This window comes from Octopus bimaculoides, chromosome 29, assembly GCF_046866305.1.
Source record: "Octopus bimaculoides isolate indiv1 chromosome 29, ASM4686630v1, whole genome shotgun sequence".
NCBI classification, from domain to species: Eukaryota; Metazoa; Mollusca; class Cephalopoda; order Octopoda; family Octopodidae; genus Octopus; species Octopus bimaculoides.
Window position 1 is genome coordinate 9,012,744 of NC_142956.1, and position 16,897 is coordinate 9,029,640.

Below are 16,897 nucleotides of genomic sequence, written 5' to 3' on the forward strand. Positions count from 1 at the left end.
ATAAAGCAATTAGCAACACCAAAAGTGTGGACAACTATTCTCCACCTAAATATTTAGATTACAACGTACACAGAACCCCCCAAAAAAGTGGTGGCCGCTCTATACTGTGGTACACCCCACCATTCTCACTTAACACTAGGAACTTAGCTAAATCTTTCTTCAAAATACTTGACTCTAACTTCCCCCGACAACATAAATACCATTTTATATTTAACAGATCCACTTTGAAATTGTCTTATTCAACCACTCCTAACTTCGAATCTATTATAGCAACTTCTAATAAACATAAACTTTCACTCTATTATCAAAACTCACACAACTATAACTATGGTAATACTAGCACTCAGCGCATGCATATACTCAACATAGACATTCATATACGTACACCTAACACTGACTCTTGAACACGACCATAATAGATCCCAGCCCACTAGTATACCCAGTCATAATACCACCATATCCTATAATAATAACAATGGAGGGAATAATAACTATAACAGTAATAATTCCATTGATCTAGATTCTTCTACATCCTCACATAACATATCCTCCAACAATGTTGCCTCATCCACCACAGAACACAGCTCCCAAGTTTCATCTACTTGTAACTGTCGCTCCATGACAATCTGCCTGCTACAAACGCATTGCGTAAGATATAACGTAATATATAAATGCACTGTAACCCATCTGCTACAGAACTCTACAGCTGCATACATAGGTTCAACTAAAAACTTCAAGCAACACTATGCAGCTCATTTGCACTCTTTTAGATATGACAAACACAGTAAATCTACAACACTAGCCAACCACATTCATCACCTCAAAAGCACAAATACCCAGTATACTTTAAAATGGTCCATTCTGGACTCCCATACCAGGGCCAGCGCTATAATTGCAAGCTTTGCTTAAAGGAGGCGTTCCATATTTTAAAGTACAATTCTCCCACTCTACTTAATCGATATAATGAAGCACTTTTTCAATTTCTGTTTGGATTATGGGAAACTCTTGTTGAAATAATGGGTAAATGTAATTGCTGCCTCTGCTAAATGATAGACTGATCCATTGACCATCCATTTTTGTGCTAGAAAGAAGAAAATACATGTTAACTTTGCTAATGCCACGTAACTTCACTAAATGACAGACTGATCTGAAGGGTAACATCTAATCTTTTAGATATAGTAGTCTAGGATACTGGTGTGTGTTAACCTTTTTCTTACCATATTTCCATTAAAATACATTGCCTTTGTTTCAATGAATTTTGAAATTCATAAAAGCAATTAGCTGGTATTTAGAATATAAATTTACTTGAAATTTTGATAGAAGATTTTAAATCAATTTAAAACAGGGAATTTGTATCATAAAAAAAAAAAAGCATTTTTGAGCAGGTTGGTATGAAAATGGCTAACCCTGGAAAATATTACTATTTTTTTAATCAAAAACAAAAGATATATGCTTTACTTTTCATTTTTTGCAGATAACAAAACAACAACAAAAGGTTTTGATGTTGCTATATCAGGAACATACAGCAAAGTTGAACGTTTTGCAATGAGCTTTGGCATAGTCATCCTTGCTGCAGTCTTCCTTGGTACGTTCATCATGATTTACTTTTGGTACAAGTCCAAAGGAATTCAAGGAAATCTTACAAAAAGGATTGTTTCTTTTTTCCATAAAAAATTGAAAAACAGTACCACCAATGAAGCCCAGCAGCTACTAAAGACAATGGCCAGCAAGAGAAATGAAACTTACTGTCAGCAACTGTAAGACAACATCCCACAACCCTACAACTTTCACTAGCTCTATATCTGTTCTCTTACAACATCATTCTATCTGCTAAGAGAACATGTACACAAAACTGTACAAAGAAAAATTCTACCTTAAATTTTATAACCAACCCAACGAGGCAAGATATTTTCAACATAACTTCTTTCATCTTTACATAATGGCTATCAACAAAGAACGAATCCTTACACACTGATTACGACTCTGACATTCCATCTTACTGTGTATCAACTATCGTCTTCTCATAATATCGTTTACCAATTTAATTTTAACTATTATATATATGGAAATAAATATATTTTAAACAATTACGAGTTTTTTGAAATTTAGGTGCATTTTCAACAACACATTTCCCTATATATATATACATATGTATATAGATATATATATATATATATATATATATATATATGAGAGCTCTTACCTCTGCTGGTGACAAAGGGACTCTCTCACTCAGAGTAAAAGGCAGACTGTATGACGCATGTGTACGAACAGCCATGCTACATGGCACTGAAACATGGGCCGTGACTGCTGAGGACATGCATAAGCTCGCAAGGAATGAAGCCAGTATGCTCCAATGAATGAGTAATGTCAGTGTGTATACCCGACAGAGTGTAAGTATCTTGAGAGAAAAGTTGAACATAAGAAGCATCAGTTGTAGTGTGCAAGAGAGACGATTGCGCTGGTATGGACATGTGGTGAGAATGGATGAGGATAGCTGCGTGAAAAAGTGCCACACCCAAGCGGTTGAGGGAACCCATGGAAGAGGCAGGCCTAAGAAGACCTGGGATGAGGTGGTGAAGCACGACCTCCGAACATTAGACCTCACTGAGGCAATGACTTGTGACCATGACCTTTGGAAATATGCTGTGCGTGAGAAGACCCGGCAGGCCAAGTGAGACCAAAATCCAAGGCCTCTGCCAGGGATGTAGCCAGCCCACTTACACGTAACATTCCTTCATCGGACACTAAACTCTGCTTGCGAAGACATGGTGAGGCAAGTGAAATCGGAATCGAACTAAATTTGTAGGAACACTAAACTCTGCTTGCGAAGACCTGTTGGGGCAAGCGAAAGCGAAATCGAGATGGCACATGTACCAGTGTGGCACGTAAATAGCACCAGCGTGATCGTTACCAATGTCGCCTTCCTGGCACTTGTGCCAGTGGCATGTGAAAAGACATTCGAGCAAGATCGTTCGTAGCCTTCCTGGCACGTGAAAAGACATTCGAGCGAGATCATTGCCAGTGCCGATGGACTGGCTCCTGTGCAGGTGGCACATAAAATACACCATTTTGAGTGTGGCTGTCGCCAGTACCGCCTGACTGGCCCTCGTGCCGGTGGCACGTAAAACACCCACTACACTCTCGGAGTGGTTGGCGTTAGGAAGGGCATCCAGCTGTAGAAACTCTGTCAAATCAGATTGGAGCCTGGTGTCGCCTCCTGGTCCACCAGTCCTGTCAAATCGTCCAACCCATGCTAGCATGGAAAGGGGACGTTAAACGATGATGATGATGATATATATAAATCCAAGAAAGTTAGAGGTTGTGAATCCAACCCACTAAAGGATAATATCTATCCAATATACTGCTGGAAGAATACCCAATTATTATTGCACTAGTATTTTTTCATTGCATGGCAATTACATTACCAAGTGTAATAAATGGGTGTGGGTAAAAAGTTATTTTACCATTAATTTATATAGCAATAAGAACATGGAGGGGATTAATAGGTGGTATTCAGCTGTAAGATATTATCCCAATTTTTATTACTATATGTTATATTTTTATAATTACTGATATTTTATATTTTGCATTTTATATATTATATATGTAGGACATAATATGTCATATATGTAAGACATAATATGTCATATATGTAGGACATAATATGTCATATATGTATATGTATTGTTATAATTGTCCTTTTAGTAAATAAATAAATTGGCAAAATATAATGTCTATAAGTGGATGAATACCACCTATTAATCCCCTCCGTTTTCTTATTGCTGTATATATATATAGAATGGGCTTCTTTCAGTTTACATCTACCAAATCCATTCACAAGGCTTTACTTGGCCCAAGGCTATAGTAGTACACACTTGCCCAAGGTGCTACACAATGGAACTGAACCTGGAACGATATTGTTGGGAAGCAAGCTTCTTACCACACAGCCACGCTTACACATATATTTATTAATTTAAGGCAAAAATGGATTTCATTTCCATGACTAGCATACAAAATTACATCAAGAGACCAATTTGAAATCAACTGGAACAAAACCATTGGAATTGAAAAGTGAAAGTGAAACAGAAAAGACCACCCCCAACACCTCCCTCAAAAAGTAAGGTTAGTCATGGTTGGTATGGATTTTTTTCATAGGCGACAAATTACAAGAGCTGGTTATGAAAGTATTTGCAACCTTTTGCTAGAAGTGGGCTGCATGAAATATGGCTCATCACCAGGACGACCACACTATTTAAAATATTGAATGTAATTTTTTATTAGGTGTGCTATTCAGAAGGACCCATGGGCTGCAGTTTGGATATGACTGGAGATGAGCATTGGATGAAATCCCTGGCCAGTATTTGTTCCAAACCACTATACTTTGTGTTCAAATCCAGCTAAGGTCAACTTTACCATTCATTCTTTGGGTGAGAGTCAACAGAAAAAAAGGCAGATTTTTGGTTTAAGCACCCCATATAACCCCTAATAACTTTTTTCAGAAAATTTTCAGAAAATTCTTATGAATTTGTGTTCTACATACAAGAATTCATACAGTTACGCAAAAAGAAAATTTTTAAAAATATTTTTCAGCCCTTTAGCATTCAAACTATTTAACCTGTTTTATGTTGAAACTGACCAGATCTGGACTCTCACCTGAACCCTACAATGTCATTCTAAAACTAAGCAATCACATCATTGACGTCTCTAAACTACAAGATAGTGCATGATTAATTTAAAACAATATTAATAAACATTAGATTTGGTAGAATAACCCAAATAGTAAAGGGTTAAACCTCATCACCATGTATCCTCTATTTCTTGAATTTTTTTTTTTCTAAATCAGTTTAAAATATGGACAGCTCAAATTTTTGCTCAAATCCCAGCAATGGATCACCTTTCGGTGCATCATCATTCCATTAAATGTATTTATGGGGGAAAAAATATTGACAAAACATCAATACATGTCAAAGTGACAAAGAAACCAAGAAGGTATTTGGTGGTTGCGAGATGTACTAAAAACAACAGCTAAATTACCCTTAAATCACACACACTCAAAAATCTTTTTTTTTACATAATCATATAAATTCCTGTGTGTAGAACAAAAATATGCTTAAATTTTCTGAAAATTCCAAACAACAAAAATGTTATGAGAGGTTAAATGGGGTATTCAAACCAGAATTCCACCTGCAAAAATTTTTAAACTTCAAAATGTATTGATCCAGGATTGCAGATAAATGGAATTGTACGTCATGCATTATTTTATTCCAGTTCCTAATGTGGTGAGCTGGCAGGATTGTTCGCTCTCCGAACAAAATGTTTTGCAGCATTTCTTCTGGCTTTATATGTTCAAATGTCACCAAAGTTGACTTGGTTTTTCATCCTTTTGAGATCAATAAGATAAGTACCAGTTAAGCCAGGGTTTCTCAGAGAAGTTTTGTACCAAGGCCACGTCTTCAGTTTGCGAGACACTTTTCCTCCCTTCCATCCCTTCTACCAATCTTGGAAACCTTGTATATAAGAAGTCTGATCACATTTTTTTATCAATGGACCCCTTAATTACTATTTTATTTTAGTAGATGACCTTAGTCATTCAGTATTTAAAAACTAGTTTTAAAGACATGTAGTAACGCCTTGTCTGGTGCGCATGCGTGGTGATTGGACATCCAAGTTTGGCGCCCTTATTCATTCTCTTTTCTGGCTGGCCGGTGAAGAGGTCAGACGTCTAATAGAGCTCTCTCACATGTCAGCAACCAAGAGGCGAAGTACAGACCTATTTCCTCTGTAAATAAATATTGTTGTGTTGATGGATCAGAGTCTGCGTTACGTTGTTTCTACAGATTTAATATAGGAAAGCGGGTGTACACCTAATGGTGTATAACCATTTTCCTATAGACACATCATCATCATCGTTTAACATCCGCTTTCCATGCTAGCATGGGTTGGACGATTTGACTGTAGACTGGTGAAACAGGATGGCAACACCAGCCTCCAATCTGATTTGGCAGAGTTTCTACAGCTGGATGCCCTTCCTAACGCCAACCACTCAGAGTGTCACCCGCACGAAGGCCAGTCAGGCGGTACTGGCAACGGCCACACTCAAAATGGTGTATTTTATGTGCCACCCGCACAGGAGCCAGTCCAGGGGCACTGGCAACGATCTCGCTAAAATTCCTATTTCATTTACAACACATTCCCTTGCATAGGTCGAAATATGTAAGACATCAAAGAAACCAAGCTGTTTCTTATAATACTTACATCGAAAGTAAAAATTTTTTCAGGAACCTTTAAAATACTACCATGGATCCCTAATTTACTATGTGGACCCCACTTTGATTACTATCTTATTCTGGTGGATCCCTACAGCCATTCAATAGATCTCTTCTTTCAAAATTATTATTTCGTTTCTCACACATTCACCTGTGTCGACAGAACTTTGTAAAACACGAGGAAGAAACTTAAATGTTTCTTACGACGAAGATATTTAAAGCAAATTTTTTTCATGGACCCAAAAAATACTACTGTGGGCCCCGGTTGATAAGCACTGATCTAGAGAACTGACTTGAGGTAAAAAAACCCCAGCCAAATGCCAAAACCTATCTCTCCCGCCAAGCAGACCAACACACATTCATGCAGGTTTACACACACTCACACACCTACACACATATAGGATTATAGATTATCTCCCCTTACTTTGAGAGCCTGCCGCCGCAGCAGTGATTGTCTCGCAGCCGCGTCTCCTACCAACGTTCGACTTAACCTGGTACCATCCATGGGAAGACAGTGTGGTCAGTCTGCTAGAAATAGCAGTTAAATTGCATGAACTCACACCCGGCCGTTGCCAACAAAAAAGAAATATAGAAGAAAAGGAAAATGGATGGACTCATATTAATTTTACTTATAATGTAGAAAAAGAAGAAAAAAAAAAAGCACTGAAATACTCAGTTGTTGGAGCGACTTTCATCAGTAGGAACTGACTTGGGGACTACCAATGTCGGATCATTTCTCGCCTGAACCGAGCAGTATTAACATGCATAGGCGCAAATGTGGCTGTGTGGAAAGAAGCTTACTTCCCAATCACAGGGCTCCGAATTCAGTCCCACTGCGTTGTATTTGGGCAAGTGTGTTCTATTGTAGGCTTGGACCGACCAAAGCCTTGTGAGTGGATTTGGTAGACGGAAATTGAAAGAAGACCGTCGTAATCTCTATCGATCTATCTATGCATATATACATACAACTGTGTGTGTGTGTGTCAATCTTTGTGCCTGTAACAACTGATGTTGGTATGTTTACGTCCCTATAACTTGGTGGTTCAGCAAAAGGTTTCCTATAGAATAAGTACTAGGATCGAGTCATTCAACGAAAGATTCTTCACGGTGGTGCCCCAGCATGGCCGCAAGTCTTAGAATTGAAACAAGCGAAAGATAAAAGATACATACACATAGATGTTTAGTGACATACACAAAATATACATACACACACACATAGATGCATATATATATATACACACAAACTATGGAACCACGCCGTCGCTACCTCCGACCTATACAAGATTAAAGATTATCTCCCTTCTTGAGAGTCGACATACCATAACAAGAGTGGGAGGACGAGTGGTGGATGTCGCGCCACTACCCTCAGCCTTTCAGTTGTATCATCATCATCAGCAACAGCAGTTGTGTCAATCCCAGCAGCAGCACAAGTCCACTGCCCGTCTTCGAGCATCATCAAAACAATAAGGACGAAGATGACGGCAGCAGCAGCTTCCCATTACCTTCATCAGCATCATCGTCATTATCAACACCAATAGCATGTGAAGCGCAGGCGCCGCTTCAAACTGTAACAGAAAAGCGGGGTGGGGGGAGAGGAAAAGGAAAATTAGACAATAGAGTGAGAGTAAGGGATGGAGAAAGATAGATAGGAGGGAATGTGTCAGATAGATACATACATAGAAAGAGAATGTTGTGAGTGTGAGAGTGCGTGATAGACAGATAAATTATAGGGAGTGAGGACTAATGTGCGAGACAAAGAGAAGCGGAGGAGAGGAAAGGAAAGAGCGAAAGAAATAGGGAGGGAAAAGACTGAAAGAGATACATAGAAAGAGTGTGTGTGTGTGTGACAACGACAGACAACTATATCAGTAGATGGAAAGTGTGAGTGTGATATTTAGATAAATATACGTATGGTGAGTGAGAGATAAAATAGGAAACAAAGAGAGGGGGAGGAGAGAAAAGGAAATAGTAAAAGTGATTAGAGAGGGAAATAAAGTATAAAGAAGTACAGAGAGGGGCATAGAGAAAGTGATAGATAAGTATATGTATAGTGAGTGAGTGAAAATGTAAGAGAACGAGAGAGGAAAAAAGAAATGGTAAAAGAGATTAGGAAGAGAAAAGGAATAAACCATATATATGAGAGAGTAATACACCAATATCTTTTGATAAAGTAAGAAACGGAGAAAGTGCAGAAGAGAAAAAGAAATGGTGGAAGGGATTAGATGAAAACAGAATCAAAAAGAAATAAATATACATAGAGAGAGGGAGTGATAAATATATGTATATGTATAGTGAGTGAAAAAGTATGAGATAACACATGGGGAGGAGTGAAAAGGAAATGGTAAAAATGATTAAAGAGAGAAATGTAATGAAAAAGAAACATATATACATAGAGAGAATGAATGAGATAAAGAGAGAGAGAGAAGAGACGAAGGCAAGCAGGCAAGCAAGCCAAGCAATCCTCGAGACAAGGAAACTTACACATATATTAACACACACATACATACATAGACAGAGTGAGTGAGAGTGTGAGTGAGTGAATGAGAGAGAGTGAGTGTAGCGTGAGAGAGAGTGAGAGCCAAGGTGCAAGAGGGAACCGAGTTAATTGGGTGAAAGATAAGGAAAGAAACCCAGTTCCCTGCTCTCCTTTGAAAATAAGGGACCAGGGGCCTTCTTACAAATGGAACTTCCGAATATGGGGGACAGAGTGTTTGCAGCAGAATGTATCCAGAAACGACGTATTCGTAAGGTAGGTGGTAGTAGTAGTAGTAGATATAAGATAGCCATGGTGTTTCCCTGTAATTCATGTCTGCACTCTTAGCTGCTACATTACTGTGAGTGTGAGTGTAGGTGTGAATGTGTATGTATGTCTATGTTAATGCATGAACCTATATGTATGAGTGTTTATGTATATTTATTATAACTCTGCGCGCATATACATACATATATATAATGTATGTATACGTGTGTGCATATAATGATTTGTGTATAAACATTAATATATTCATGTATGGCTAACCATGTGTATATACATAAATTTTTGTACACCTCATGTGTTAATTTTGTGTATACACATGCGTCTCTTTATATTTATACATACACACACGTATGTATAAAATGGATGGGTATATATATGCTATATGGCATATATGTATAGATATATGTATATATATATATATATATATATATATATATATATATATATACACTGTGGAAGATGTATGTAAAATGTAGATAGTATAAAAATATAACTATATGTAAATGTGAATACGTATATATGTATATAAATACAAATTTGTCTATTTCTATGTATGCATGTATTTAGAAATATATATTTATAAAAGCTTGTGTGTATATATATATTTATATATATATATGTGTGTGTATTTGCATGTATAAATCATAATTGTTTTATTATTAAGTCATGTATATAAACAGTGGAACATAAAATTGAGGAATAAAAATACTTTTTATGAGGCTTCCTTTTTTTTTTTATTTATGTGGAGAGAGTTGATAGTGACCTCGTAGTGTCGGCTTACTTGCCATCACTTCGAAATCACAAAACCTTTTCCTTGTAAAATTGTGTATTTATATGTGCGTGTGAGTGTGTTTAAAATTACTTGTTTGACTACATATATGTGTGTAAATATATATATATATATTTACATATATGTAAATGTCTGTATATGCATTTTTATTTATGCATGTTTATAATTTTTTTTATATAGTGGTGTGTGTATGTATATATCTATGTATGCGTTTACATATATATATATATATATAAGCATGTAAATATATATGTTTATTAATATACGTGTGTACACACACACATATTTACACACAATGTGTATGTTATTATACACATATGTGTGTCCATGTATGTTTGTGTGTGTCTTATATATATATATATATATATATATATATATATATATATTTATATATATATAAGGGTAGGTATATATGTGTCTAATAAATCTGTTTAGAAATTCTACTTCAACAAATTCTGTCTGACCCATGGAGGAATAGAAAAGTGAACGTTAAAACAATAATGATGATGTTTATAAACTATTTCATGCTTATATATATATATATATATATATATATATATATATATAAAGCACTTTCACACCTTCCCTTGATTTTATACTCTTTCTCCCTCTCTCTATCTCTCGTTTGTTTACTTCCTTTGATATAATCTATCATATGTCTTCCTCTTACTCCTTCATATTATACTTCCTCTCTATCTATCTTCGGCTCTCTTTCCCTCTATCTGTATACACGTCTACCTCCCGCCACTACTCACTCATTTTTCATTCCTCTGTCGATATTTTCAATTGGACACAACATCCTCCTCCTTCCCCTCCCACACTTTGCATGTATGTATCTGCATATGTATGATGTTTTTTTTTATCTTCTATTTTTACTTTTTTCTGTCTTTAGACTGCGGCCATGCTGGGGTGCCGCATTGAGGAATCTTTAGTGAAATGAATCGACCTCAATCCTTTTTTTTTAAAGCCTGATACTTATTCTATAGTTTTTTTTTTTGTTGTTTTTACCAAACGGCTAAGTTATGGGAATGTAAATACATCAACATAGTTGTCAAGCAAGGATGGGAGATAAACACAGGCATATGCACAGGTATATATATATATATATATATATATATATATATCATCAACATCATTTAACGTCCGTTGTCCATGCTGGCATGGGTTGGACGGTTTGACTTAGCTGGCACACTGGAAGGCTGCACCAGGATCCAGTCTGATTTGGCATGGTTTTTTATGGCTGAATTCCCTTCCTAACGCCAACCACTCCAAGAGTGTAATGAGTGCTTTTACGTGCCACTGGCATGGGTGCCATTTGCGCAATGCCGGTATCTGCCACAACTGCGATTTTGCTCAGCTTGATGGGTCTTCTCAAGCCAAAGGTCTTGGTCACTGCCTCCATGAGGCCCAACATTCAAAAGGAGCTCAGTCACTTTGCCTCCATGTGGCCTAATGCTTGAAAGGAACTCAGCCATCCTACCTCCATGAGGCCCATTCGAAAGGAACTCGGTCATCTCACCTCCGTGAGGCCTGCTCAAAAGGAACTCAGCCACCTCGCCTCTGCGAGGCCCAACACTCGAAAGGTACTCAGTGACTTTGCCTCTATGAGGCCCACCACTTGAAAAAAAAACTCAGTCACACACACACACACACATTTATATATACAATGGTCTTCTTTCAGTTTCTGTCTACCAAATCCACTCACAAGGCTTTGGTTAGCCTGAAGCTATAGTAGAAGACACTTGTCCAAGGTGTCAAGCTTTAGGACAGAACCTGGAACCATGTGGTTGGAAAGCAAACTTCTGACCACACAGTCATTCCTGTGGCCATGCTGGAGCACTGCATTGAGTGAATTGGTCACTTATTCTTTATTTTCTTTAAGCGTTCTACCTATTTTATTGGTCTCTTTGCTGAACAGCTAAGTTATGTGGACATAAACACAACACTGGTTATCAAGCAGCAGTGGGGGGACAGATACATGCACATGCATGCACTTCTTGATGCAACTGTCTTCATATTCATTACATGACTGTACCAGCACAGTCTTCTCTCTTGCACACTACATCTGATGCCTCTTATACACTCTGTTGTATATGTACACTTACATTTCCCATCCAGCAAAGCATATTAGCTTAGCTTCTTTCAAGCCTTTGCCTATCCTCAGTAGTCACAGTCCGTCACACTGCCATGTAGCATAGCTGTTCGTACACAGGCATCATACAGTCTGCCTTTCACTGAAGGAGAGACCCTTCATTACTACTAGAGGTAGTAGCTCTCTGAACTTTGCTTATTCTTGCAGCTATGCTTTCGGAACAACCTCCACCACTGCTAACTTGGTCACCTAAGTAGCGGAAACTGTCTACTACTTGTAAGGATCCCTCCTGACATTTGAGGGAGTCTGTACATTCCTGGTGTTTAAAGTACCTGCACATCTCCCACATGTAAAGACTACTTTCCCTATTAGTCTTCCAGTGATACTGCTGCACCTCTTATGTGTCCATAGCTTGCACTGGGTACACCATATGGTGTTTCTCCTGACACCTTTTCTATATATCGAACAGGGCCATTTCCCTGAAGGGATCTGTGGTTTGTCTGTTTTCCTACTTATCAGGACTTTGGTCTTTGCTAAATTAACTCTAAGGCCCTTTGATTCCAGTCCTTGCTTCCATACCTGAAATCTCTTCTCTAGTTCTAATAGTGATTCAGCAATAAGAACATGGTCAACAGCATAGAGGAGCTCTCAAGGGCAGCCAGTCTCAGTTCCAGCTTGGAGGACTACAATAAACAAGAGGGGGCTAAAAACGGATCCTTGGAGGACTACTTGCTATACTCATTAGCAGCTCTCATCTTACTAACAGCTTTTACAGCTCTCACCAACCACTCATCTATTTATAACATTGTCCATCATATAAGGGAGTGTAGGACTCTGTGAAAGGCTTTCTCCATGTCAACAAAAGCCAGATACAAATGTTCAATACAGATGTTTATTTTTGGCCAAGTGCTTCTAATGTTATATTTATATATACATTATCGACCGACCATACTCAGTGTATGTGTTTTGCTGGTTTGCTGTGGTACAATTCTTTGGGGACGACTCTCTCCCAGCCCTTGGCATTAAAACACTTGAAAGTCATAGACAGACTAGCTATCTCACCTCCAGTCCCATTCAGGAGTGATGAATACCAATATTTTGCCATTTTTGTGGCTTTCCAACATCACATACCTGAATTGAACCAGGGCTGAACTGAATCACCAGTCTATGACTAGATACAAATTTGCTGGTATGCCCCAATGATGCCTGTGTCAAATTGAATTCAATTTATGCGTTTTGCTTGTTCTACTAGTTCACTGCATTACAATGCTCTGGGGATGACTTCCCCATAGCACTGGCAAACAGACAAAATGCATACATTGAATATGTGCAATTGATAATATTTACAACACTAGAGATTGGCGCTTCTTTACACTGCTGTTCTCATGCATACACATAACATGGCCATACCAGCGCAGTCTTCTCTCTTGCACATCACATCTGATGCCTCTGATGTCTAGTTTTTCTCTCAAGATGTTTATACTCTGTTGTACATGTACACTGATATTGCACATCCAGCAAAACATTCTAGCTACTTTTCTTTCAAGACTTCACATGTCTTCGTAATTCAGGGGTTCTTAACCATTTTTTTTAATTTATGGACGCCTTGGATTACTATTTTTATTCTGGTGGACCCCTATAGCCATTCAATGTTTAAAAAACTAGTTTTATAGAAACTTCTTTCAAAATTATTATTTTGTTTTTCCCAAATTAACTTGTGTAGGTTGAACTATGTAAAATGCTAGAGAAAGAAATCAAGCTGTTTCTTGCAATAAATACATCAGAAGCCCTTAAAATACTATTGTGGATCCCTAATTTACCTTTTTGTTGCATGAAACCCCCAAAATCTTATATGGACCCTGGTTAAGAACCCATGTCATAATTGAAAGTATGTATAGATTGTTAGAGGTGATGTACAGATTTTATATATTAAAGAAAAGGAGATAGGGTTTGGATGAAAACTATTAATTTAGTGCTTTTGTTTCTTTGGAGAGATTCAGTGCTCATGATGAATTCCTCAAAATACACCATTTTGAGCATGGCTGTTGCCAGTACCGCCTGACTGGCCTTCGTGCGAGTGACACGTAAAAGCACCCACTACACTCTCTGAGTGGTTGGCGTTAGGAAGGGCATCCAGCTGTAGAAACTCTGCCAAATCAGATTGGAGCCTGGTGTAGCCATCTGGTTTCACCAGTCCTCAGTCAAATCGTCCAACCCATGCTAGCATGGAAAGCGGACGTTAAACGACGACGATGATGATGATGATGATGAAAGCACTAAATCTCATCCAAATGATGACTACCTCCTTTTATTTGATATATCTATATGTATATTAAAGATTTTTCATCTTGTTGAACCATTAATCCCTACACATTTTTTCTCTGTTTTTTTTTTTTCAATCTCTCTCTCCATTTTTTTCCTCTCAATCTTTTTTGTTGCAGAGCATAGACTCAAAATGTCAAAGACTTTTGAGCATCAGACTAATACACTTATTTGTTGTTCTTCCACCTATCTTCGTCTTCTCTTTTCTGTAAATTCAAACTATATATATATATTTTTTTTTTTCACAGTACTTTTTCCTGGTAAATACTGGGTATGAAGTTACCTGATTTCCAATTCATGCATGTGACACCATTCATCAACTATTGTATTCTACCTATGTTTTTTTTAGGTGTGTGTGTGTGTATAGATAGATAAGATCGAGGGATCCCTGTAGTTCAAGAATAAGGATTCAGTTCATTTAACTAAATTATCTCCTCCTGAATTAACATGTAAATAGCTGAACCTTCTACTTCACTGGCACATGTATCCTTAACATAATTCCTCTGCAGAACCATCGTGATGCAGTGTTTTTGAACTACAGGTACAGCCTATCGGATAGGAGCTTCTATTCAGTTTTTATTCATCTAATTCCATTCAAAGGTTTGGGTTGACTATTGCTTCAGAAAGTGACATTTTCTCACACAGTGTATTGTTTGAACTTGGACATTGTTATTATCATTTAATATCCATTTTCCATGCTGAGGAGCTGGTAAGGTGAAGGGCTTCGCCACATTCCATGGTCTGTATTAACTTGGCTTCTACAGTTGGATGCCCTTCTTAATGCCAAATGCTTTATTGAGTGTACAGGGTGCCTTTTATGTTCTACCATCACCAGTGATTTTTACATAGCACCAGCACCATTGATTTTTTATGTGGTTTTAGAACAAAGCATCAGTTGTTGTTGTTGTTGGCACTCCGTCGCTTATGACGTCGAGGGTTCCAGTTGATCCGATCAACGGAACAGCCTGCTCGTGAAATTAATGTGCAAATGGCTGAGCATTCCACAGACACGTGTACCCGTAACGTAGTTCTCGGAGATATTCAGCGTGACACTGTGTGACAAGGCTGACCCTTTGAAATACAGGCACAACAGAAACAGGAAGTAAGAATAAGAGAAATTTGTGGTGAAAGCGTACAACAGGGTTCGCCACCATTCCCTGCCGGAGCCTAGTGGAGATTTAGGTGTTTTCGCTCAATAAACACACACAACGCCCGGACTGGGAATCAAAACCACGATCCTATGACCGCGAGTCCGCTGCCCTAACCACTGGGCCATTGAGCCTCCACTGAGTACAGAGTAGTAATAAGAAATTAAAATTCCAAGGGAAGAATAAATTGTTATGAGCTTCATTAGCTTACAGCTGTTTTTGCTATAATATAAAAAATAGAAGTTGAAAATGCACTTGAATTCATTTAGACTTTTTATTTTTAAATTTTTAAAGGACTTAGCCGGTTTCACAAATTTCACTGATTTTCAATAGTTAAGATAGAAAGATGAGTATCTATGTTGCAACTATGAGGTATCAAAAAGGTGCCAACAGATGGTAGCACACAGTTGTGTGTGCAGTGAAAGCAGTGACCTTCATGAGGCAGTGTGTTGAGTTGCATTGCTATGTTTATTTCGTACATTGTGAAATTTGTGTTTTTGTGATCACATGTATGCTGTACGATTTTTGTCATGGACAGGAACAAAGAGTCAATACTCTCTTTACTCTTTTACTTGTTTCAGTCATTTGACTGCGGCCATGCTGGAGCACCGCCTTTAGTCGAGCAAATCGACCCCAGGACTTATTCTTTGGAAACCTAGTACTTATTCTATTGGTCTCTTTTGCCAAATCGCTAAGTTACGGGGACGTAAACACACCAGCATTGGTTGTCAAGCGATGTTGGGGTGACAAACACAGACACACAAACATACATATATATATATATATATATATACGACGGGCTTCTTTCAGTTTCCGTCTACCAAATCTACTCACATGGCTTTGGTCGGCCTGAGGCTATAGTAGAAGACACTTGCCCAATGTGCCACGCAGTGGGACTGAACCCAGAACCATGTGGTTGGTAAGCAAGCTACTTTCCACACAGCCATTCTTGCGTCTATGTGAAATTTTTGTTAAATTTGAAAAGTCTGCTACAGAGACATCGACCATGCTTTGGTAAGCTTACAGTGACACGAAGAAATGGCTCGTTTTGAGTGGTACAGATGCCTCAAAAGCAGAGGAACATCCCTGAAAGACCTGCCACAAGCATCACCCCCAGAAATGTGGTACTGTGCATTGAGAATTTGTCCCTCTGGGTTAGACTGTCAGTCAAGAGTTCTACTGCAACGTTTTGAAGTGTTTGAGGGAGGAGACTCAGCGAAAGCGATCAGATTTGTGGAGTTAGGGTTAGGGTTAGGGTCATGGATTCTTCATGACAGCTTGTCACCAAGCTCTCTTCACTTGTGAGTTTCTCACCAAAAACAGCATGGTATCACTTCCACACCCACCCTATTTACCAGATTTTGCACCTGCAGACTTCCATCTTTTCTCCAAGATGAAAGTGCAGCTCAAAGGTCACTGTTTTAACACTGTTGTCGAGATCCAGAGCAAATCGCAGAAGATCCTTGACTCGCTTGTGGAAAACAACTTCCCGACTGGATTCCAAAAGTGGCAGGAACA

At 38.2% G+C, this 16,897-nt stretch overlaps 3 protein-coding genes across 5 annotated transcripts in view; 2 read left to right on the plus strand and 1 right to left on the minus strand.

Annotated features, from left to right (window-relative positions):
- Positions 1-2,087, plus strand: part of LOC106872842 (uncharacterized) — a 44,516-nt gene extending 42,429 nt beyond the window's left edge. For all 3 annotated transcript variants that reach the window (XM_089345367.1, XM_089345365.1, XM_089345366.1), the window contains exon 11: positions 1,475-2,087. In XM_089345367.1, the coding sequence (XP_089201493.1) occupies positions 1,475-1,761 (287 nt within the window). In that variant the 3' untranslated portion in view covers positions 1,762-2,087. The remainder of the gene's footprint in view (positions 1-1,474) is intronic.
- Positions 1-7,724, minus strand: part of LOC106872841 (DNA-directed RNA polymerase III subunit RPC8) — a 74,330-nt gene extending 66,606 nt beyond the window's left edge. Inside the window, exon 1 of the mRNA XM_089345370.1 lies at positions 7,589-7,724. The gene's annotated coding sequence lies outside the window, so the exon portion shown is untranslated. The remainder of the gene's footprint in view (positions 1-7,588) is intronic.
- A 1,154-nt stretch (positions 7,725-8,878) lies between these two features.
- The window catches only part of LOC106883104 (uncharacterized), a 28,927-nt gene continuing 20,908 nt past the window's right edge, over positions 8,879-16,897 (plus strand). The window contains exon 1 of the mRNA XM_089345364.1: positions 8,879-9,018. Within this exon, the coding sequence (XP_089201490.1) occupies positions 8,950-9,018 (69 nt within the window). The 5' untranslated portion in view covers positions 8,879-8,949. The remainder of the gene's footprint in view (positions 9,019-16,897) is intronic.